Source organism: Fistularia commersonii, chromosome 7, assembly GCF_037954325.1.
Source record: "Fistularia commersonii isolate RoL2024-O1a breed Wild chromosome 7, RoL_Fcom_v1.0, whole genome shotgun sequence".
Taxonomy (NCBI): Eukaryota; Metazoa; Chordata; class Actinopteri; order Syngnathiformes; family Fistulariidae; genus Fistularia; species Fistularia commersonii.
In genome coordinates this window covers 7410101-7434172 of record NC_141290.1, presented here as the reverse complement: position 1 = coordinate 7434172, position 24072 = coordinate 7410101, and the positions used below count along the sequence as shown (strand labels likewise).

The 24072-nt window shown below is 46.0% G+C and overlaps 1 protein-coding gene across 1 annotated transcript in view; it reads left to right on the top strand.

The window, feature by feature from the left end:
- The window catches only part of LOC147232555 (PDZ domain-containing RING finger protein 4), a 46770-nt gene that overhangs the window by 9254 nt on the left and 13444 nt on the right, over positions 1–24072 (top strand). The window contains exons 2-3 of the mRNA XM_086149449.1: positions 17951–18204; positions 20207–20309. Coding sequence (XP_086005575.1) covers positions 17951–18204; positions 20207–20309 — 357 coding nt within the window. The remainder of the gene's footprint in view (positions 1–17950; positions 18205–20206; positions 20310–24072) is intronic.

Sequence of the window (24072 nt, the reverse complement as noted above, 5' to 3'; positions counted from 1 at the left end):
GAAACGCGGCAGCTTGAGCTTTTCACTACAAACAGTGGCCCAAACAAAGAGCTTTGGGATGTATGTGTGTGTGCGTGTGTGTGTGTGTTTGTGTGTGTGTGTAGGGGGGTGTATCCTGCATCCTGATGTCTGTGTTTAGGCAGACGGACGGGCCCCTCATTAGTTTATTTTGCCATCCATAAGACCACCTCAACCCCTTTTTCCATCCAATTAGCAAATGACTGGACAGCAGATACATTCGGCTGGAGCTCGAGCTTCACTTGGAATTTTATATTAAAATGAAAAAAGAATTTTGTTTATAATTTGTCTGCTCTAATTAAGGCTCTTTTTGAAGGATGGTGTTATTTTGAATGTACACTGGCTGCGGCGAAGCCGTGTGCTGGTTTAACCCCACCGCCTGGGCAGTAATGATTTTGCTTTTGACTTGCAAGTAATGTAAATACCCTGAACACACACACACACACACACACACACACACATCATGACACATGGTTCTAGAGCCGGAAAAGAAATGGCAGTCCTGAAATAATGAGGCCAAATATCCGCCAGACTTCGGTCTTCAGCATGAATCATCCAAACCATCGTTGGAATCTGACCTCGGCTGAGCTTCTAATTAAAAATATTACTTCTGGTTTGGCCAAAGATAAGTTTGAGGGAAATTTGGTCGCAAATCCAGTAACACCTTTACCTACAAGCTGAACTGGTTCCTTCACAGAGTTCGTAACTCCATTTACTCATAAATCATCGTAAATTTCTGCACAGAATTAGTTTAAGCTATTAATCTGTTCCATATCACCGGTTTTGTTATGTATTGAAAAAATGAAAAAATATATAAAAATAAGAAAATATATATTATATATACAAAAAGATATATATTACAAATATAGAAAAATACAAAAATATATAAAATAAGAAAAAAATATAAATATGTATATAAATAATACATTATAGAATAAAATGTAAAGAAATAAACTGGTTTTATTAAGTGCATTTCCCTTGAATATGGCAGCAGTGGAAGAGGCGATGGGCAAAGGAGGTCGGGGGAGTATTTTTTTATTTGGTGCTCCATCACTTAACTTACTGGACACACACTTAATGCTACAATGCGTAGCTAAATGTGACTTTGATACACTTTCTTTAGCGACGCAGCGAACGCCGCTCCTCTTCTAAAAAAGATCAAACCATCCCTGATAAGCTTTGAATGACTCTTCCGACGCCGCGCTTGTTGACGTTCTCGTCGTCCAAATCCCCATGAATGTCTCCCGCCTTCTCACGGCTCTCGAGTCCACATCACGCACGCTTATTTTTTGGCCTGGCATCAAAGAATCGACAGTTCTTATCTCGGGATACTCATAAAATCGAGGTTCCGCCGCGTCACATTCACGTGAATGCAGAGCCGTCATCAAATGCGTTGGCCGATCTTCTCACCTCTGCAATGTAATTTCTGATGTACGACTGAGCTGAAGGTCTGATTGTGTCGTCCGTGGCCGAGGGGTGCGGGGGGGGGGGGGGGGGGGGTTGTTCTTCTCGCCGCCGTGGAGATGAAAAAGGACCTGACAGAAGACGCCGACTCCCTCTTATCTCTATTACGCAATGTGTTCAGTGTCCAGTCCCCCCTTCGCGAAGCGTAAGATATCAGCCGCAACATCGGCGCTGACATTTGGAGAAATAGGATGGTGTCGGAGTGTTTGTGTGTGTGTGTGTGTGTGTGTTGGCCTGCGTGATCCACGGTCGATAAAAAGTTCATGCCGTAGATGCTCCCGGTGATGCTCCCTTTCCACGATTTGTCTTTTCTTCTCCCTCTCTTCGTTTCTTTTTTTTTTTTGTTTGTCGCTCTAACCTCTGAGCCTCCGGAGGCGTGAACCATCCATGACAGGTTGTCCACATGTTCAAAGCAGGCACCTGTAGGAGGAGATCGCCACACTCCAGGGGTCAAGGAGTCACTATTTTTATTTTTTTAAGGACGGAGGTCGAGGTGGAAGCAGAGGTCAAACCCTGATGCTCCCGTGATAAACCCGGCTTGACAGCCCCGAAAGTGACGGGGTGACACATGCTAATAATCCCGCGCACGACATCTCGGGCTCCGAGTCTGGGGTTCGGCTGCGTGACTTGCTAATGCGATGCGTTTCTCCAAACAACGTGCAGGAAACAAACATTAGCATTCAAGCACAGGCCTGGCTGAAAAATGAGCTGCGTTCACAATGATAGCGTCACGCCGGCTGTTTGAAAGTTGACCCGCAGGCGCAAAAAGAAGCGTTTAGAAGGAAACAGATAGTTAAAATGCTAATTTTCCGATGAAAAATATAATCTCCATTTGAAAGCGCTTGATATAGATTATTAAAGGTGCATTCAAGAGGCAACACTATTGTTCTGTTTGGTAAAACCCTGAAAAATGTGCGGCTCTTGCCTCGTGGTAATTCGTCATAATTCAATCCTGTTTAGAGACGAGCGCGCTATTGCCGGGACTGATTCGGCATCATTCTCAAACCTTTGTCTCCTTTCGACGAGCCAGAACCCCCTTGATCTCTTCTCTTTTAAATAACACCAATCAGGAAGGTGACAGCAGGCTGCTAAGATGGAATACTGATGAATCCAATCACGAGAAGCATCTGGGATTTTCAAATTGAATACAGAACCTTAAATCACAGTTCCACATTTTTTTTTCATGTTAATCACCTCAAAAATCTGCCTTCAGCAACAGAGTTGGTCCATGTTGGTTTCGATATAGTCCATGTTGGTTAAATGGAAATGGTCCATATTGGTTAAGATACAGATGATCTATGTTGGTTAAACTACAGATGGTGTGTTAAGAGATGTATTCAATGAATGTCACTGGCGAGCCACCAACTCTGACTGTCATTGGTCCGTGACAGCTTCTCCCTGTCCCTTGTCAAATATGAAGCGGGAGTTTCTGCCTTCATCATGATAAAAAGGCTGAGAGCCCCTGAGGGAAATGCTCGCGATCTCTCCACGAGGCCGCTTTATGCCGTGTTTGTGCAGAAGGTCTGGTATTGACTCTGCAAAGAGACTCATTTCATGGCAAAAGCGGCTAAACGGAAGCGAAGGTTATCGAGGAGCAGTGTTTTCCACAGAGGTTCCCCTCAGGAAGTCCAAGGAAATAGCGATGAATTAATCAATACAGAAATGTCTGTTTTTAGACGCCGACTCGCATTTAAGACCTTTCGAGACGATCAATAGCGGAATATAGTACGAGATGTATAGCGGGAGGGAAGACGATGGGGTTCCTTCTTCTCCTGAGGGCTGATGTTCACCTGGGCGCTGACGGAAGACATGCAGAAAATGACAAGTCCCTCATGATGCTGCCCATGTGTTTCTGTGTGTTTGCGCTTCAGACGGGTTGTCTGAGTGTTTGTGTTTTGCCTATTAAGACGCCAAGACACCAAAACATAATCTCATCCTAGTCCATTTCTCAAGTGGATTCCTCAGCTATGGAGAGAACATTGGGAAAATGTTTCATACTTGTTATTCCTTGTAGAAGAATGGGTTTGAAAGTCACTAAAGGAAGATCGGGTTACAGGTTAGATAAGGAAGCTTTTTGACTGGGAGAGCCATTAAAAGCCAAATATTTCTAAATATATTTGATCGAGAGGCATATAGTATTTTGAACGTATGATAATTCAAATATGTCTTACTTTTAACGCGACCTCTGGTGCTGCACGGATTTGTTCAAAGTGCCGCTTTATATCTGACTGGTTCATCGATGCAATTTTATTATTGCATATTAGACATACCGCGGCCTGGAATGCTCGGTCATCCTTATCTTTTTTCATTTTCGCCATCTTTTCCGTTACAAGGGCGGAAGCGGATAAACTAGTTGGTTATCTGACAAAATTGATTTCCTCACCTTTACAATGACCCGGACATGTTCGGAAGCAATCGGTTCCTGACCCGACCGACGGCTGACCCGTGAAATTTATCTTCAAAAATAATTTCTGTTTACCGTATTTTCCGCACTATAAGCCGCACCTTAAAGCCTTTAACCTTCTCAAAAACGACAATGCGCCTTATGATGCAGTGCGCCTTACATATGGATCAATATTGAGCCGCAAGAGGTCTTACAATGATGGGAAGCAGCTGTCGACTCCATTTTCTCCCGTAGAAGAAGAAGCGCGCAGTGTATGCTGGGATATATGACTGCGCGAACCGTGCATTTTCATTTCCATTTGTGTGTGTGGTTGTGTGTGTGTCGCTGAGGGGAATTCCAGTCCCACACCACTTGTGTGTGTAAAGACCCCAAAAAGGCACCTTTCAAGAGACGCGCTTACGACGCAGAGTTTAAACTCAAGATGATCGGTCACGCAGTAGAACATGGATATAGAGCAGCAGTGAAAGAATTCAACATGAACGAATCAATGGTGCGGAAGTGAAGGAAGCAAAAAGATGACCTGCGCCAAGTAAAGAAGACTAAACTAAGTTTCTGAGGAAACAAACCAAGATAGCTGCTGTTAAAGGACAAACTTTAACAATGGGTTGTTCAACAGAGCAGCAAGTAGAAGCATCTCTAGAGTCACAATTCGAATGAAGTCTACAGCGCGAGCTAGCGACATGAACATCGATGAATATGGAAGCGGTCCTTCTTTGTGCTTTTGTTTTATGAAACGCTTTGAACTGTGACAAATGGCGAAAATGGCGGCGCAAATACCGGTAAGAGCTACCAGTACGTAGGGTACCGTATTGTGAATGCACTAACTTGTTTTGGGAGTGAACAGAGTTGTCAGAACGTTTGTTTGTATTCTATTACTAAAGTTTTTAGTGACATATCTGACTGTCTAGTTGACATTCCCTTTAGCGCAGCCCCATTTAGTGGATGTGTAACACAACCCCAGCCACTACTGTAGCTATTCTAAGCGCCTTATAATACGGTGCGCCTTATGAATGAATTTTTTTGTTTTAAACAGGCCATTCATTGAAGGTGCGCCTTATAATCCAGTGCGCCTTATAGTGCAGTACTTTAAAATGAAGAAATATATAATGAGGAAATATCATAAGTATTCTAAAATCTTATTTTTTTCAACTCAAAATTGTCCTGGATCCAATATCTTTACCAAAAGAGCCATATATGGCTTGCGAGCCATAGGTTCCCAAAGTGTACAATATTTAGATGCTTGAATGTAAAATGAGTGACTCATAGAGATCATTTGGGCTGATGGTCAGCGTAAATTTAACAAAGGTAAATAAAAGTAAATAATCTTTGTGTGTGTGTGTGTGTGTGTGTGTGTGTGTGTGTGTGTGTGTGTGTGTGTGTGTGTGTGTGTGTGTGTGTGTGCGCGCGTTAGACGAAGCGGTCAGTCATTCAAGAGTGACAGATCGATCAATATACCCGTTCATCAGACATGTATGATATGTATATAAGTATATAAGTATATATGTATATATATAAAAAGAACTTCATCTACAGGAGAAAATCTCCCGTAAAGACATTAGAAAATCGCACTTTTTAATGTGGAACGTAATATAGTGAATAATTTTTTTAAAGCGAATGGTGATTTTTTTTTTTTTTTCCAATCCAAATGTGGAGCTGCAGCACCTGAATTCAGTGGCGGAAACTGAACTACATTTTTATTTTAAATTTCTATAGTGAGTCACTATATTTGAATGAAAACAAAGAGGTCAGTTAGTTTGATGGAGGAGTTCAACACGATTGATGTGTGATCCCTGTCTTAGCAGCAGGCTGTAGGCCAGCAGGAGACTCTGCTCCTATTTAAAACCAGGCCATCTGACATCCTCAAGGTGCTTCTGCCCCACCGGCAGGCTAACTCCTCCCAGCATGCGGTCACTTTTGCTCACACTTTGCCTCATTACCTTGATAATTTTCTCTTCAGAAACCAAACAAAGGAGAAAAAAAACTGTTCCAAAAAAAAAATAGTTCCCAGAACTTTTTCCGGAACCTAGAATCATCTTAGCTCCTATGTCTTGTAACAGTTCCATAGGAATTCACATGATGTAGGTGCTTGGTGGACTTACAAAGCAATGCTCATTACTAGATATGTCATTTCTCACCGCTTCGATCCATTTTCTCCAAGAGGCGTGTCGGAGAGGTCCAAGCTCTTCTGACCTGCTGCCCCTCAGAGGGTTTTCCAGGGCTCGCAAAGGAACATTTAAATTTCGTGCAGAATAAGTGGAGTGGAGTGGAGTTAACTCATGGCTAGCAGGGTTCTTAACCTGGCGAAGCAGTGCAGGGAGAAGATAAAAACACTTCTGATAGTGCATGGTTATCAATCTATGAATGTCTTGGCAGCTTCCACCTCCACGTTGTCCGTGTTACGGTGCACCCTACTGTGCCCCCTTTCTGTAGTAGCCAAAGTAGTAGCCATTTTCACTACAAAGTAGCCATTTTCTTGAAAGGTACCCTCCTTGTAGTTCAGGGTTACTCCAAGCGGTTGCCCCGCCTCATCATCTGTCCATACAAATACTAGATTGCTCGAAACCGTTTGTGTTTACACTCGCTGTACCCCCGGCAACAAGGCTTTTTCTGCCAGAGCGAACCAGTAGGGGCTGTTCTCATCGCACCCTGTCCATCTGGACTGTGCCTCTCTACCCACCGATATCCCGATGTGCTAAATGTTACTGCTTGGCAGAGAAATAAATGCACTCAGCAGTGAGAGGCAAGACTGGAGACACCAGATGTGTTTCAGCTTCCACAGGATTCCCCACTGCTGTGGGAACCAATTAGTGTTTGTCATGACAGACTCTCACTGCACCACCAGTCTGTATGTTTTGAGCAGAAATTAATTTCTACTCACAATGCGGCTCATAATTTGTTACGCCCGGTAATTGCCTCCATCCATTGCCGCCGCCGCCGCCGCTCCCGTTTCCGAGTCTTGCGTTTGTTTGTCAGAAGATCCCGGTGAGCGGACACTTTGCGCTCCAGCATTTGCGCTCATTTAATAATAAAACAGGAGGTAAATGTCGAGCAGATGTCCCTTGTCATCCACCCCACCCTCCGCCCCCCCGAATGAGCGAACCATTTGGTCTCATTCTTGTGTTATAGCGGCTCCACATGGGGCTTCTATCCCTGCCAAAGCGTAAGCCTAACCCAGTTCAGTGCCAATTCTGCACTGTCGGGCAGACCATAACAAAAGAGGACCCCCCCCCCGGTGATTCAGTGTTGTCAAGACCTTCATGTGACCGGGCTGTACCGTCATTAAGCATCTGTTGGTGGTGTTAGCGGTGGTGCACAATTCACCCCAACCGCAAGCAGTCGTGCTTGTCAACAAGGCTACGTCTGACTAAATCAGTCGCTTCACCTTGAGCACACCGAGGGCAACTGGTTTATTAGGAAACATTGGCAATTTTTTGCACCGTCGAATCCTCGCGTTTCACGGATTTCTTTTATCCCTGATTTCCCGATAACCATTCGATCGCCGGTTCTGTGCCGTTATCGTCCCTAAAGCGTGTCCAAAAATGAAAACGTTTTTTCAGGAGTTTTCTGCCGAAGAACCCAAAAAAAAAAAAAACGTTGGCTTTACGGAAGAAGGATCATCTTCAAGTGCGCCATCGGGGCATTCGTTCCCATCGTCCCCCTCCAGTGTTCACATCCTGTTGCTGGCTTCATTACCCCTCATACAAGGCCCTCTACTGGGGAGGCAGAACAGCTGTTACCTCTCTCTGGCAAGAGTGTCCAGCTTTCAGCCACAAGTGACCCGTTCCTGTCCGGGAGCCAGAAGCGATAGCAGCCCCACCGCCGTGTCTGCGGCGCAGGTGTGGGCTCTGGCTGTATTTGTACCGCTTCCCCGGGATCCACTCCGAGTCTGCGATTTAGTGTAATAGCCGATTAAATTTTAATCTTGGCCTCTCAGTTGCGGGGATAACACCATGTAAAACAAAACGGACTTTGCGCGGGAACAATCGAATGCGTGCGCGGCGAACATCCATTACATGGGCGAGACCATAAATCTACCTCGGAATGAACCGATGAGCAGAGGTTGATTGCTGTTGCGGCTCCTCTCGTACTCCCAGGAATGAGAATAAATGAGTGGACCCTGGCATGAACAATCCTTTATTATGGCCATTAGCTGGAGGAGCACGGGCCTCTCGGAACAGGAGGCACCAGACATGCGGCCTTATCATCGCGAACGTGTCCTACTTATGTTTCCCGTGACAGCATGAAACTCGCACGGCACCACCACGGGCGCAATAGCGTTTTTCGCGTTACCCGCCACCATGACATTCGCCCGATCGGTGGTGCCTTGATGCTCCTCTAGAAGCAAAAGTAGACCCGAACACGCCTGGATTCTCACAATATGTTCGTTTTTTTCTTTTTCTTTGTCATTGGTTTGGAGGAACTTCAAAAGACGGCTCAATAATTAATTCACTTTGCTCCAAGTCGCCTTCAGATCGCTCGTTCTGGAATGCGGCGTTTGAACGAAAAACAGCACCAGGTGTTTTAATCAACCGTTTGCATAGATTCAAATCATCCAGGCGGAATTTCTTTGGCGTCCGACGAATGCAATGTAAAGCTGCATCTAATTTATGGTGCCGGGCGTCAGGTGCTACAAACGCGTCTCGACAGGTGTTTCAGGGAGTTCTGAATAGGCGGGTTGACATTGTCTGCTGAGGTTACTCGTTTCCCGCGGGGACGGGAATTAGAATGAAATTTAACTGATTAAGTGCTTTTCAGTTGACTACTGACAACAGCATAGATCCGTTGATGTCGCAGCTCATCCACCTCTAATACCACCAAAAAATAAATACATATATGATATTTTAACATGCAGAATGGTTCACATCAGGTTCCAAGACAACCACTCTGACCAGCCGCGCAGGTACTATACACAGTTCTTGGAGTTTCCAGTCAACTTGCACACGACTAAAGCAGGTTGTGATCATTTATCGGGTTTGGCAGTTTGAGTTTTTCAACCAATACGAATTTATAATGAGAAAAATGTTATTTTTCAAAGCATGTGTGAAGCTAAAACTGAAGTTAAAAAGGAGCATCCGTTGCAGCTGGAAGCTGAAAGCTTTTGTCCTCTCCAACTTTAGGTTGTTATGAAGAGATGATGCAAAGGAAGTGCAGGGAATGCGGCGAGTTTACCCTCCAAGCATTGCATTTTGGTTTTCTTTTTCTGTCCTTCGGCCGTTAGGTGATAAGCTACCGCCCGTATAAATGAGCGCGACAGAAAAACTGAGGTAAATATTTGATGGAACTTGTGCACCTTTGTTTGTGTTTGAACAAGCAGAATGTATTTCTGTCCACGTCTCAGCCAAGGTCTTGTATCGGGAGGTTTGTTCAGAAATGAAGCTTTAAAGCCTCGCTGCTATTTTTAATCTGAAGGATACAATCGCTGCATAGCATTTAGCTCAACACCTGTTGACAGTGTTTAATATTTACATGCTTTTGCAAAAAAAAAAAAGAAAAAAAAAGTCAGATGAATCAGATTGATTATTCTGTGTTCTGATATGTCTTCTGGACATGACAGAATGTAGTTCCTCCAGTGAGTCCGGCAGAAGCACAGCCCATGGAGATGAAGTCAGAATGTGACGGTTTGGATATGTGCGGAGGAGGGATGGGGAAGATCTGGGTAGAACGATGCCAAGCAAGAAGACCAGGGGAGGAGGTTTATGGATGGAGGGGAAGAGGACAGGAAGTCGGTCGATGTGTGAGTAGAGGATGCAGAGGGAAAAGTTAGATGGAGGTAGATGATCTGCAGTGGAGACCCATGACAGGGGCATCCCAAAGGAGTAGAGGAACTGTGACATGTTTTAGGCCGCTAAGTTCCCAGTGTTCCAAAAACTCCTGAATGAATGACTCCCAAGCCTATGTGATATTGAAGACGTCCGGTGACCTATAAGGCGGATCTGAGAAAGGTGGAGAAGGTCTGGTATGTGCTGCCCCAAAGGTGCAGGTTACATATACAGAGATGGAAAGCCATCAATATCAAGCATTACGGTCATATAAAAAAATAGATGACTTGAAATAATCATAAACTTGCGTTTGCTAAAAGTTCATGGATGAAGAGCTAAAAAGACAAGATAATTGACACGTGCAATCTTTCAACATTTTCCCCTCATTGGCATTTTAGCTGTGTCAGTTGACTTTGGAGCTTCAAAGTGACTTGATTGGGTTTACAGAAAGGCGTGACTTCCACCTTCCCAACCTTTCACCGGCCTTGATCAACAAAACCCGGGGCCTCCTGGAAGTCGATCGATTAGTCTTGTGATCACTCTCCTGAGTTAATGTCCTTCCCGTTCAACCGTGCACTGTGCACGGGGCTCTTTGCGAAGCATGCAATTCATTGGTACCTCCATCAGTGACTGCTTGCAAGTCTTACCCTAATTGAACAACCTTAATCGGACGTTCTGATCGTGTTAGTTGAAGAACATCGTGAAGCCTCGTAATTTGCTTTTAAGCAACGATGTGTATTTTATTACCACGCGGCTGTGACACAACAATAAGACTTTCAAAAGGATGCCGGTGAATGCTAAGCTAGTCGTTGCGCTCTGAAGTCAATGATTTCACATTTACTCGATAGGCTTCGGTGGAGTTCGGTCGCCTCCCCCTGTGTGGTCCGCTGCTTCTACGCTGCCGTTCATGTGTCTTACTTCCCCTCCTCCTAATTTCTGGAAATATAAACACAGATGTGCTTAAAGACAAAAAAAAATAAAAGAGATTCAGTTCGTTTTCTCGCGGAGCTGGTTTTCTTTGGGATGGCGGGAATCCCACGGCAGCTGCCAAGGACACGATCACCGCGCTGGCCAGCCAGGTCCTTCTGATGTTTTTTTTTCGTAGCGGTTCAGACGTTTCACTCTGCCGTCAGGAGACGAGAAAAAGCTAACACGGTGACGAGGGGGTTTATTTTACTCGTGTCCTTTTTGTCCCTTGTTTTTTTTTTTTTCTTTCCTTAATTACGGCAGCCCACCAGGTATGCCTCCTGGTTAATGGCTAGTAGGCAGATCGATGGCTCACTGCAGGGGTCCAGACTGACCTTTCAAACCCTCTCCTCTTTATTACTTGTGCTGTCAGAGCCCCACGTGTCTCTGCCTGACCTCCACTCTCGCATCACATCCAGCAACCGACCCCCGAAAGACAAAGAGTCGCCCCGAGAGGGGGGGGGGTGGACGAAATAGCTCTTTGTTGTGGCCATAAGGCTGCATGGAATTATGTAAATAGAGCTTGTCCAGTATTAATTGCCTCCGCTGCCAGGGTGAGCGTATTAAACGAGAAGGACGGCATTTTTAATTCTGCCGCAAACAAGACCGCTCACGGCTTCTGCCGGAATCCACCACCGGTTTCATCTTACGTTCGCTTTAATTCGAGGATTCAAAGTGTTTATTGTCTCCTGTACGGTAAGAAAACATGGATAGCCTCTTTGTTAGGCAAGGTGTTCGTGCAAAGAAGAGATGTGGGGAAATTAGTGAGAGTACCACGGTGAATAAAGGGCAGTGAATGAAAGGCGCGGTGGAAATTTAATTTGCGATGATGCAAAAGAGAGAGTTGGCAAGGAAACAATCAGATACCAGTCCTTCACTGCGCCGACAAGTTTGACCGCTGTCGTTCGACGAACACGGCCGTCGTGCGATGGAAAGTTAAATACGTTCGCATTGACATCCTCATGGTGCCACGGATCTTCTTTGATCCGCTCAACTCTTTGCCTTCGAGTCAGAACATGTGCCTGAGTTTAATTTGTCATTGGTGTTTTTGTCTGGCTCACGTTCAGCGCACGAAGAGGCGGTCCGTGACATCACCTACTTGATTTTTCTCCAGTCAGCATATGGAAGGCACCATTACTCCTTGCAATGTCTGTTCATGCCAGCAAGAGCATTTTGCTGATCTGCACATCTCAAAACATCATTCAGCCCCCCCTCCCGGCCCTCCAACCCCATACCAATTACAAGCGATCACCAAGGCGGAGGCTGTTCATCCATTAGTTAGCCATTTTCCCTAGTGCAGTTTTTACCCTAATTTGATTTCCCCCTATTTTACATTAAAACTCACTCCGAGAGGACAGGATCACGGAGTTAAGCAAGAGATTAACTGAGCATCTCTAAATCTCTTCAACAAATATGCCCTGCATATACCATTAACCCTGAACAAGCTTATTAACTTACCATTCACAGCGTCGTGTTTAGAATCTGCCGTAGAATTCCCTAATCCGGTCAAAGTACTGGCAGCGGCCCGCGCCTCGCAGTCGGTGATTATCCCCTTGATGAATTTATAATATAATGGAAGGTTTCATCTGCAGTATTGCGTAGACAGCCCCCGGGTGTGTCGGTGTGTGTGTGTGTGTGTGTGTGTGCTGATGGGCTGTCGGTTCACCAACCGTTCCCGCGCACAATGGCGATGGCCAACGCCAATCAAGGGATGGCGGCGCGAATTCACAAATTCACCTAAATCCACCTACGCTGTTCGGTCGACACTTTGGAACAGCACGGGGGGAGCTTGGTGTCCAAGTATCGATGAATTTGAAATAGTTGATGGCGTTAATTGCCATTTCAAATGTAAACAAATGGCGGTCGTCACGGTGCGACGTTGACGCCCGCTCTCCTTTGGTGGTCTCTTATTTACTCTGGTCGACGTGGGTTGGAAACCCGGTGAAACCACGACTTATGCCGTAAATCTCAATTTGCTTCCTATAACGGGCGTCCTCCCGGTGAGAAATTGCAGTGGAGCGTCGAAACCTATGTAAAAAGGTGGACGATGAATTTTAGAGCGCGTCGTATAAGAGTTGATACATTTGGAATGGGCCGTGCAATAAAGGGAGTGCTCCGCACGAGATTGGTGCTGGGAGAAGAAAATTGGCAGAATTAATCAAATGTTCTGCAGACATAAAAAACCCCGGCAGCATTGGGCCGGGCCTTTAATGTGAAGATAACCCAGGGGGCTTGTGGAGTGTGTTTTATGTGGTTGGAGGGGCTGAAGGAGGCCCGTAGATTGGCTGATGTAGCGATGTTGAGGGGATTATAAGATTTCCCCTGTGGCGTGTACTCACCGTAACTCCCTCTCTCTCTCCAAGTTCCACAACACGAGGACATTTCTTGAGTCACTCAGATGGAGCGCTTACATCCTTATCGTAGCTGACTTTGGTTCATTTTCTAGCCTGACACTGATCATTGTGGGTGGCACGGTGGTTAACCCTTCTTCCTCACAGCAAGAAGGTTGGATTCCTTGGGTTTTCTCCCGCAGGAGCTTCATTTGGGGAGACCCCACGTTGTTCGGACATGCTGATGAGATGGAGAATGGCTGTGCTTCTGCGTAGCCCTGCGGTCGACGGGTCCAGGGTGAACCCTGCCTCCCGTCCACTGACAGCGGGGATCCCCCCCCCCCTGCCGCCTGCGCCTGAAGCATAAGCGGTATAGATTATAAATGACAGAGGTTTTTTTTTTTTTTGCTTGGTTTGGTTTTCTACAAGGCTTTGTCCCAGTTGGGCCGATCAACGTGACCATACTCCTGTCCGTGGGGATTGCGCTCTAACAGCTCTATTGCAAAAGTGGGAGGGCCGGGCCGCAGGACTTACCTGTGCTCCATCTGCATGTACGGCGAGGACGAAAAGCTGCCGCTGGGAACCTGCAGGGGTTGTCACGCAGGAGATGCAGGCTCCGTGCAGATTTATTGCATGTGGAGAAGTTAAACACTGCACCCAAGGTTACACGTGTCGGTTAAATATGATGCTCTTTCTGTTGCTGAAAGCCTTGTTTATGGGTTCGGCGTAGCCGAAGCAGCGAGGACGACCTTGTGTCATTCATTTCAGTTCAGCCGCAACACGAGAGGAGTACGTTGTCCTCACGTTACGGCATGGGACTATAAAAATTGAAAACAAAAACATTTCATTAAGATTCAAAGTGCTACATGCAGGCCATAAAGCAATATATGCGGTTAATTCGAAAGCATAAAAAGCTAATGGACTATCACAGTCTACCGCCTGGGGCTGCCTTTCCCCTAGCAAAATAAGTACATCAATCAATTCTATCAGTAATCCCTCGCAAGCTGCCAGAAACGCTGGTGCCTGGTGCCACAGAGACAGTTCCCCCCGGCAGAAGAAGAATCAGATGTGGCTGGAGCTGACATCCAAGCAGATAAACTGGCTCCACTTTACTGCTGCTGTCACTGCGTTCTGTCCTCGATCCTTGCCGATATTGATGGGAGGCAGCAGTGGATGAGACAAAACCAGTGGCGGGAGAGGCGCCTCAGGTCGGCCCTTAACGCAAGGGGTACATGTGTGGAACTCCGCTGTGCCCTCCGGCAGTGAGGAGCTTGTGGAGTTGGAAAGACTGACAGTGTTTTTGTTTGTTTGCCAGTGACAGATTCGATCAGCTGACTCCCGCCATGGGGAGGCTGTCGCAGCTGCGGCGATACTGGACATACATGAGTCCGTGGAGGTTGTCGGCCATCCGGGTCATATCTTGCCGGGCACCTGGATATCCGGCTTCCTTCGTTCTACCGTATACACGTATGCCACGACAAGATAAACTGGGTTTCTGTGCTTGTATGCTCCTGGAAAAAAAGATCCTCAATGGCTCCCGAGTCCATTTGCAAGAAGAGGAGAAGAAGAAGAAGCCCTTTGTTTTGTCACATTCAGTTTGACGGTCCACTCCATCTGCCAAAGTCATCCACTGCATGGATCCGTCCTGGGTGATCCCTGAGCAGCAGGCTGCCACTGAGCAGCACCTGCAGAGCAGTCAGGGCTTGTGTGTCTTGTTCACCGGCACTGTAGAGCGCAACCACTAGCTTAGCATTACAGACTTCACCGACATCCTTTTGAAAGTCTTATTGTTGTGTCACACATTGTTGCTTAAAAGCAAATTACGAGGCGTCACGATGTTCTTCAACGAACATGATCAGAACGTCCGATTAAGGTTATTCAATTAGGACAAGACTTGCAAGCAGTCACGGATGAAGATACCAATGAATTGCATGATTCGCAAAGAGCCACGTGCACAGTTTCACTTTCTTCAGCCGATAAAACCGCAGGTTCATATCTCCTCGGTGGAGCAAAATCACTCCAATCCGTTCCTCGGATTCCAGGTTCGGACCCGGGAAAGGCGACCGTGGGGTTGCGTGATTGACGGGAACAACAAGCCTCCGCCTGAGGGGTGAGAAGATGTCGAAGTGAGACGCAAGTGCAAAAAGCTATTCGTCTTTTAAAAACAAAAAGCCATCCGTCTGCATCGATACATGAAGCCATGTGACGAGTACAACCCTCCTCGCGTCCACTCTGACACAGAGAAAATGAAAGAAAGAAACAGGTTCCATCTTTTCGTCACAGTCCGCCAAGTTGGCCGGCCGTATTCGCTGTTGAGAAATCTAGAGGTCTTCAGGGGCCTTCGAACGAAAACACATTTCTCCTTTTGGCCGCAGCTGCTGCGTATCCATGTTCAAACAGCCAGCAGATGTTTCTGGGTCCGGCTACTCCATTCCAGCGTCCATTTCCTTTCCAGCTTCCCATTACTGGCCCAATTGTCGGGCAAATGATTTCCCATGAATAATCACCTTTGTTTTGCTCCACACCGGTGGGATAACTCGCGCCCGCGGCTCTTTACATATGGAACGGTTTTAGAAAAACGAAGCAATTGAACTTGATTAACACCGCCGCTAAATCATTTGTCCCGGCAGACTCTGTGTACTGGCATGTGTTAAGGAATGAACGTATATTTGCATGGTTGCATGCGTACTCGGAGATGACGGATAATGCGTGAATGGTTGCATTCAAATCTGCGTAAATGTCAAACGGGTGCACTCCGCTGAAGTACAAGACAGTGAATGCACAATTAATTTAGCTAGTTGAGACGGAAAACCGCTTTGTAAACAAACCCGGGGGCCAAATGTCGCACTGAGCCGTCAGCTTCAGCTTCTTCCAACAATTCTCCCGATAAGATCAAGTCCGAAAGCCGGGTTTCCGGCGCGCAAAGAACCCCGCGGCGTTGGCACGGCGGCCCGAACCCGTAGATATACCTGCCATCTGTCGCGTCTGATTTGAGTGGACGCATCCACGCAGGGCTAAGAGAATAGGCGTCCTCATAAAGCCAAGTATCGTCCAAAGGGATGACCAGGCCGGAGTTACGGCTACTTTATCCGCCTCTGTTGATTCTGGGTTGTTTGAATCGGTCACCCAATTTACATGACTTTAAGAGAGATTTAGAAACAAAAAACCTTATTTCTAAGATTTCATTACGTTCATGGCGAGCGAGCGGGAGAAGGAGTCTGCCCCAGACAGTCTCTCCAGAGGGAGCGCTGGGGAAATGTGATCTTTTTTTTTTTTTTTTTTCCCCCCGCAGAACTGTCATACACCATCGGCTGCCTCATTCGTCTGCTCCGACTCCTTTGTTTTCGCCGAGCGCCCCCGATCAGGGGCTCGAGAGAGAGACGTAAGACAGAGGAAGAGGAGGTTAAAAGAAATACATTGTCTAAGCTAATTATCATGGTACCTTTTTAGAATGGAGTACCAAGGATTAATCAAATGCTGAGTGGCGAAAAACAGAATACGAAGAAAGTAGTTTTTTTCGGCGGCGCGGCCCTGCAGGTGCACTGGAGCGGGTTTGACCCAATTTATTGCCTGTTCAGGTGATTAATGCATCATCGCCACAAACAAAGGTCACGGCGCAACCACAGGTTTCCTCCGCTAAAAGAAGTCTATTGTTTGGCCGGCCGTTGCCGCGTCTCAGGAGATGCGCGCAAACTGTTTGTGCAGCTGTTCTGACGAACACACTGACTTCATCGGTTCATTTGTGACTTTTGTGCAGATACTACAGATCCAACTTGGTGCTGGTCCTCAACATCACGACCGGTAAATTGTACATCTAAGGTTTATACAAGAATAATACAACAAAATATGAATAATAACATGCAAGTAAACACATGGAGTGAATCTTTACTCCTCTATGATAACATCTCTGAAAAGCATGTCGGCAACCAGGGGTGATTGGAATATCTGCCGCGTGATTCCCCCGAGATTTTTGTGTTTTAGATGTTCATTTAACACTTGGCAGACAGATTTTTTTCACAATTAGCTGGATTCTGATGTGAAGTTGGTCGCGTGCCGTCGGACTGTCAAGCGGCTCTCCGGGGCGCGAAACATCTCCGCCTCTGTTTCGGTTCATTCCGGTTCGCTTTGTCCAATATGAGATTTAAAAAGAACTCGGAGTGTGATTGACCTCGTCTACTTTCTTTATCTTTTTATTTTTTTTTCCATGGTAATCTAAATTATAATCTCCGGTTTCAGCTTTTATGCCCAAGCACATTCCCCGAGGTGTTCCTGCTGCCACAGTCTCCCCGCAATGAATTACTGGTACTCAATGAACCAATGATTTTCTTCATATGTGCCAGCTGCAATGCACAATATGCAAGAAATCTTGGGCAAGTTTATTTTGGGCGGGAGGGGCAAGAAACATGTTGGACTCTGTATTAAAACTCACATGCTCCTCTACCGATACCTTAATACCGATATCTTTGTAGTTACTGCCAACGGTTAAGACAATACATATTTCATTGTATTTCTTATTCCTCCTCCATTCTACTATTATCTATTACTGTTATGTTTTTTACTTGAAACCCTGGCACAACAATTTCCTTCGGGATTAATAAAGTTGTTCTCATCTCATCTCATCATCATCACCTTTTGTTGATACCCGAAGTCGGCTAAAAGATGTCATCATCTGCACATACATGCGCAGACATTGCTCTGGAACTGTCATAGCAGTGTGTAGAAAAATAGCACAAACTACTGTCTTTGTGTACTGCGAGGAATGTAGTAGTGAGGTCCAGTGGGTATTTCAGAGATCCTCTCGGACCGCGGCTACACAGTTGGAGCTATTTATGGTACATCGTTCGCTGCATCTGGTGAAGCCCAAAACCTGACAGCAGTTCTGCTCCTATAAAATGCTTGTAGAGAAAAAAGGGTCAGAAATCTACCTTCCATAAATCAAGGTAAAATTGGTTCCGTGTTGTTGAGAGGAATAAAAAGCCGTTTGTTTGCTTTTCACTTATCCTCTGCAGGTGAACGGGAAGGAGCTGTCCAAGTCTAGCCATGAAGACCCCGGGGAGATCTTCCACTCTGCCAAGGACCCACTCGTGGTCCAAGTCATCAGGCGGACCCCAAGCGGCCGGCCCCACGGCCCCCCTCAGGAAATCCGTGTGGTGGACGTGTGCACTCAGACGGACATCACCTTTGAACACATCATGGCGCTGGCAAAACTCCGGCCGTCAACCCCTCCCGTGCCTGACGTCTGTCCCTTCCTGCTCTCTGACAGGTGCATTGAACTCCCATCATTTTTAAACCCCTCCACGCTTTGACTTGTTTCATTAAATCGAATGGTCGGGAACCTCGACCTGCGCTCAATGGAAACTCAATCTTTTTAAGCAGATCGGTCATTTCCTGTGTCTATTTAATCTGAAATTAGCCAGTAGAAGACGTTGCTACCGTTTCTGTTCAAGTGGCTGAACGGCCATGTTGTGTTTACATGACGGTTTGAGAAGAAAGGACCTCTTCTGATATTCAATGACATGAAAGTGTTACTTTTAAAAAGTGACCGATCGTGCTTATTGACCTAATTTATTCCGGCCGATGTTTATTTATGCTTTTTGTTGCGTCAATCTTCCAAAACACCAAAATGTGTAAACATAACTCAGGAAGTTAAGCAGATATTTTACTGTCACATACGGATTCCACAGCTAGAAAGAAGCTGTCAGAATGAATGCGAGCGCCTTCTTTGTGTCAAACATTGGGCGTGCTTAAATACTAAAATGCGTAGCCGTAGCTGTGGCCACAGCTGGAAGACTTCGGTATTCTGGTATTCTTCTCTACGGTATTCTGGTTTAATGCAGCGCAGCAGAATGCTTGCTGTTGCCATGTTCTTATTCTTGCTTTGTCTAAGACTGGTCCCAAGAAGTTTGCAGGCTTAAGCGGAACAAAGCTCACGTTCATACCGTAATGTGAAACCGTGTCCGGAGAGCTTGTCCAGCCTGTAGAACTTTGGGCTGAATTTGACGATCAACCCCAAATCCGCCACCAATTGGGTTCGTTGATTTGAAACGTTAAGACGCTTCGCATCCCGAGTTGCCGCCGCGATGCACTGCATTGTCACCCATCCTATTTGATAATTAGGCACAGAAACGTGAACAAGAAGTGTGCTAGCTTGAACTCGGGGTGGCCCAATCCCTCAGAGGTATGTTTGTTTTTGTGACAGAGAGGCATAAAAATCTGAAGTATTAACAAGAGGTTTTTCCCGGGGAACTACAAAAGAAACTAGGTTCATTATTTCCGCTCCTGGCGTTTTACTTCATCTTTTGCTTGCCTAAAAAGGCAATCAAAGTGCAAACAAGGGAAGTTCTGTTCTGGGAGGAATATTCAGATGCCACCTCTTGGGAAGTGGATGTGTTTAGAAAAACAGCAGCGTTGAAGCTTCAGAGCTAAACCGAGAAGTCTTTGAAAACTATGTTTGCGGTGGATAATTAATTCCAGCTACTTGTCACTTCCCCTTATCTCAAATCAAAATCTGCAGCTGTCTGTCCGTTGTGTATATATATAAGGCGACGCTTGATCGAAATAAATTCCGGTTGTGTCCTATACATCACCGGAATCGTCACATCGCATCCCCGCATTGCCTCGCTAACAATTATAGCAAAGACCCATTTTCATTGAAGGTTTACAAGGTGATTAAACCAAATGGGCTAATAAAATTGTTCAACGCATCTTAGCGGGCTGCTCCTAGCTGCCGGCTCTGCCCAGATGTCCTATTCCCGCCCCTGATCTGAAATCAGCTGCACCACACAGCTGATTTTATAGGTATGATGGATGTCTGTCGCGCTCGGACTTTAAGTGTACGATCGCCATCTTTACGGCACACGCGAACAGGACGTTCCCGACGTTCTCTCGGCAATCTTTCACAACGCCGGTCCATCGAAGCTCCAAAGAACGGTCTTCTTCTTCTTCTTCTCTTCTGTGATACCGCTGTTGGCCGCTGACGGCGAGGAAGGACGGCGGCATTGCAGGGAGGGGGGGGCCGGCGTTGTTTTCGGTGAAGCGATCGACGCGACAATATCGTTGTGACCTTTTCACCGCACGCACTCCAGCTGCAATTCAAACCCTTGACACATCCTTTATTCGGAGTTGCGGTTGACACAAAAGCAAAAAAAGCCCCGTCTCTTCAAGGTGCCGATCGTATCGAAAGAAATTAAGAGAAAGGGTGGTTCCAACTGCACTCCTTTTTTCTAACGTCCTCCCACCCTTGCTGTCTGTGTCTCTTCTTGCAGCTGCCACTCTCTTCACACAATGGACCAGGATTACTACGACGGCACAGACTATCTCTCCCCCGTGCAGGCCGATGGAGAGCGGACGGAGGAGTTTGAGTACGAGGTAATACCTTATCGGTGACGCGTTGAGTTTCATTTGCGCGAATGTCGTCGAAATGAAGCGCCCGAATGAAGCGCAGCTTGATCTCGACCTTCGTCGTTGCGATTATGTCTAATCGGGCCGACACCATCTTCACCTGGAGCCGGGAGGCAACGGGTTTAGTTTATTTTGAGTTTGCGGCTGTATCTTTTATTTGACTTGGTAAAAGACTGAAATTTCATCATGCCATTTAAGAGATTTGTCAACATGACTCACGCCATCTGACATCATACCCTCTTTCATTGCATCCATAAATCTCTTTGGTCTCTAGGCCTCCTGCCTGGTAGTTCCAACCTCAGCATCCTTATTTTAATATATTCACTATCCCTCATTTGCACATGTCCTCAGTCTGGCCTTTCTGACCTCATCTTCAAAACATCTAGCATGTGCTGTCCCTCTGATGGACTCATTCCTGATCCTCTCCATCCTCCTCACTCCCAAAGAGAACCTCCACATCTTCCTGTCTTCTCTTCAATGTCTTTAAACCAAACAACATAGCAGGTCTCGCCACTGTCTGGTACACCCTTTCCTTTCACTCTGGCTAATACTCTTTAATCACCCTGACCCTTTTCTCCACGCACTCCAACCTGCTTGAACACCTTTTTTCATCTGTTCTCCACACTAAGTACTGACCCCAAGTACTTAGAATCCTCCACGTTCTTTACCTCAACTCCCGGTAGCCCCACCGCCCCGCTTGTGTCCCTTTCATTAACACACATGAATTCTGTCTCGCTGTTCCTCACCTTCATTCTTCTCCTTTCCAGAGCATACCGCCACCTCACTAAATTTTCTTCCACCTGCTTCCTGTTCAGATCACGATGTCATCTGCAAACATCATGGTCCATGAAGATTCCTATCAAACCTCATCTGTTAGACTGTCCATCACCACTGCAAAAAGGAAAGGGCTCAGAGATGTCCGCCAAGTCAGACCTCACCCCTGTCTCACAGCTGGCATACATGTCCTGCACCAGTCTGTCATACTTCTCTGCTACTCCAGACCTCCTCATACTCTTTCGTACTCTTTTTCTAGCAATATGTAATACATAATGACTTCTAATAAATCTAGTCTAATGCTTCCTTTCGATCATATGAAACTGAAGAGTGCAGTAAGTATGAAGATGCATTTTATACACATGCAGTTACGTATAATTTCAGAGTGCATCAACATGCATTTCCCAATACTCTATATTTAATGATGCTAATCAATCAAATAACTTGCTACAGGCCGATCCCCGGGGTAGCAGAAATGACAGATGATCTGCCACGCTGGATACTCTCGGCCAATGTTTTTGTTCTCGAAGCAACCGTGACGTGCCTCTGATATGTTGCGGGGCAGTAAAAGAAAGTAGGAAAACACAGAGTGTGTTCCCCGGGTCGTCGCCAACTGTCTGAAGTGAATGGAAAGAAAACAAGAGGAGGCTATTTTCAGCACAAAATACCCAATTAAGGTGTGCGAGTCAGATGCCGTGAGGGATAATGCACAATTCCGCCGAGACCTCTGTTACAGTGAGACAGGTGATATCTCTACTGTAATGCATTCGAAACACTGCGGGTACAAACGGCCTCAGCTGTGACAGGAAGTGATAAACCGTCTCTGGTCTTTGCCGCCGTCCACTTTTCCTTATTTCCAAGGCACTGAGGTGCGAGCGCATTGTAGGATCCCCGGTACTGGTCTGATGTATGATGATTACTTGCCCATAACAACCCCCTTTCCTCCTATTTATTTGTTTCATTTGGATTTGGCCACGAAAAAGCTTCCACCCACTGGGCTTGAGCTGCTTCTGCACATCCCATTAACATCTGTGCACCCACTTGGATAACACAGGCCCCGAGCATCAAATTGGAACAAATACCATAAATTAAAGTCTCTCCTTACGCCTCATTACGACCAACAAATCCTGTTACCGCGTGTGCGGAACCTCGGCCATTTTTTTTATTGAATTCTCCCCCGGTTACACCACAGCAATGCAGCCCTGTGAACCGTGGGCTCGGGGGGAGATCTCACTCAGATGGACAGTCACGCCCCTGGTCCAAGATGGATCTGCGACGGATAGTTTGACTGTCAGCGGTTGGTTGGAAGTCATGTGGAGAAAAGAGAGGGAAGGATGGATGGAGAAAGGGATGAAGGGGTGATCGATGGTTTTATGTTTTCGGCGATTGTGGTTGATTTCAATTTATGGGGAGAAAAGGGAGGGATGGATGGATGGATGGATGGATGGATGGATGGATGATTGTCATCCATCATCTATCATCCATCCATCCCTTTTCACGTCATTCTCCACATTTTTTACCAATTTACCATCAATATTCAAAACATTATATCATCATCATCCCTCCATCCATCCATCCATCCATCCATCCATCCATCCATCCATCCATCCATCCATCCATCCATCCATCCATCCATCCATTTTCCCCATGTACCTTAACACAAAACATCCACAAAAAACATAAAACATCCATCCATCCATCCATCCATTTTCTCCACATAAATTAACACAAAACATCCACAAAAAAAATATAAAACATCCATCCATCCATCCATCCATCCATCCATCCATCCATCCATTTTCTCCACATAGATTAACACAAAACATCCACAAAAAACATAAAACATCCATCCATCCATCCATCCATCCATCCAACTATACATCCATCCATCCATCCATCCATCAGTTGAATCCTGAGCTCACAGCATTCCAAATGAGTTCAAACCCAGGACATTGCAGTTAAACCAGACAAAGCAAATGCTCTGTTTTTCTGTTTTACATGTTAAACTTCTGGGCTGATTTGTAAAAAGATCCATTCGGCTCACAGTCTCTTTCTTCTAAGGACCGCCTTGAATGATCCTGTGAAAAATCCAGCTTAAATGACTGAAAATCATATAAAATCATAATGTCCCAGGAGCCCCTGATGCTGTAACACCACATCTGCAAACATAGCTTTGATTAGTTTCAATGACCGAGGAAATGAAGTAACCTTCCATCTCTTGCTGGAAGTTGAAGCGGTCAACGAATCCGTGATTGCTTTTTCAATCGCCAGCAAAATATAATGATTATAACAACCACCAGGGAGCTTTGCTGGCCGTGCCAGTCACCCCCTTGAATCAAGGCATTACCACGATTAGCTTACCGGAATCCGTCCCTCTCGAATCTCATCACGCCGACTGGGCTCGGTTTCTCCAAGTCCCTCGATTCCTGCTTTTGCTCACCGGACGACACACACATTAACAACCGATGAGTGAGAACCTTTACTTTTAGTCCCTCGTCATTACTGAAAAGCAATAGAAGCTCCTGAATCAAAAAAAGGGGTCGAATGCACGTCTAAAATCTTCTTGTGGTGCCAACCGGACTTGAATTTCTTCACTCGAAGTCGTTTCAGCCCTCGTCGGATTAGTCACGGGCGTCACGCACTAAATCTGGCTTTTAATTAATCGCATGACGCTCTTGGCTTCGGGCTCGGGACAGACACGATGCGGCGCACAGTCGTAATGTTCGACACGTTTTCTCGACATCCACTTCAAAATTCTCCCTAGATGTCACACGTCTTATCAATCGCGAGGAGTGCGGCGTTCCTGTAGTTCCGATGATTGTTCGCACGTAGCTACTATTCCGATGTATCTTCACGCGGTTGCGACGTTTGAGTCCCCCACCCCGCAATTCCTATTATATGTGTCGGTAACAGCCCGGGTGAGAAGCCGCTGTCGCTTTTGAGATAGGCAGGTAAT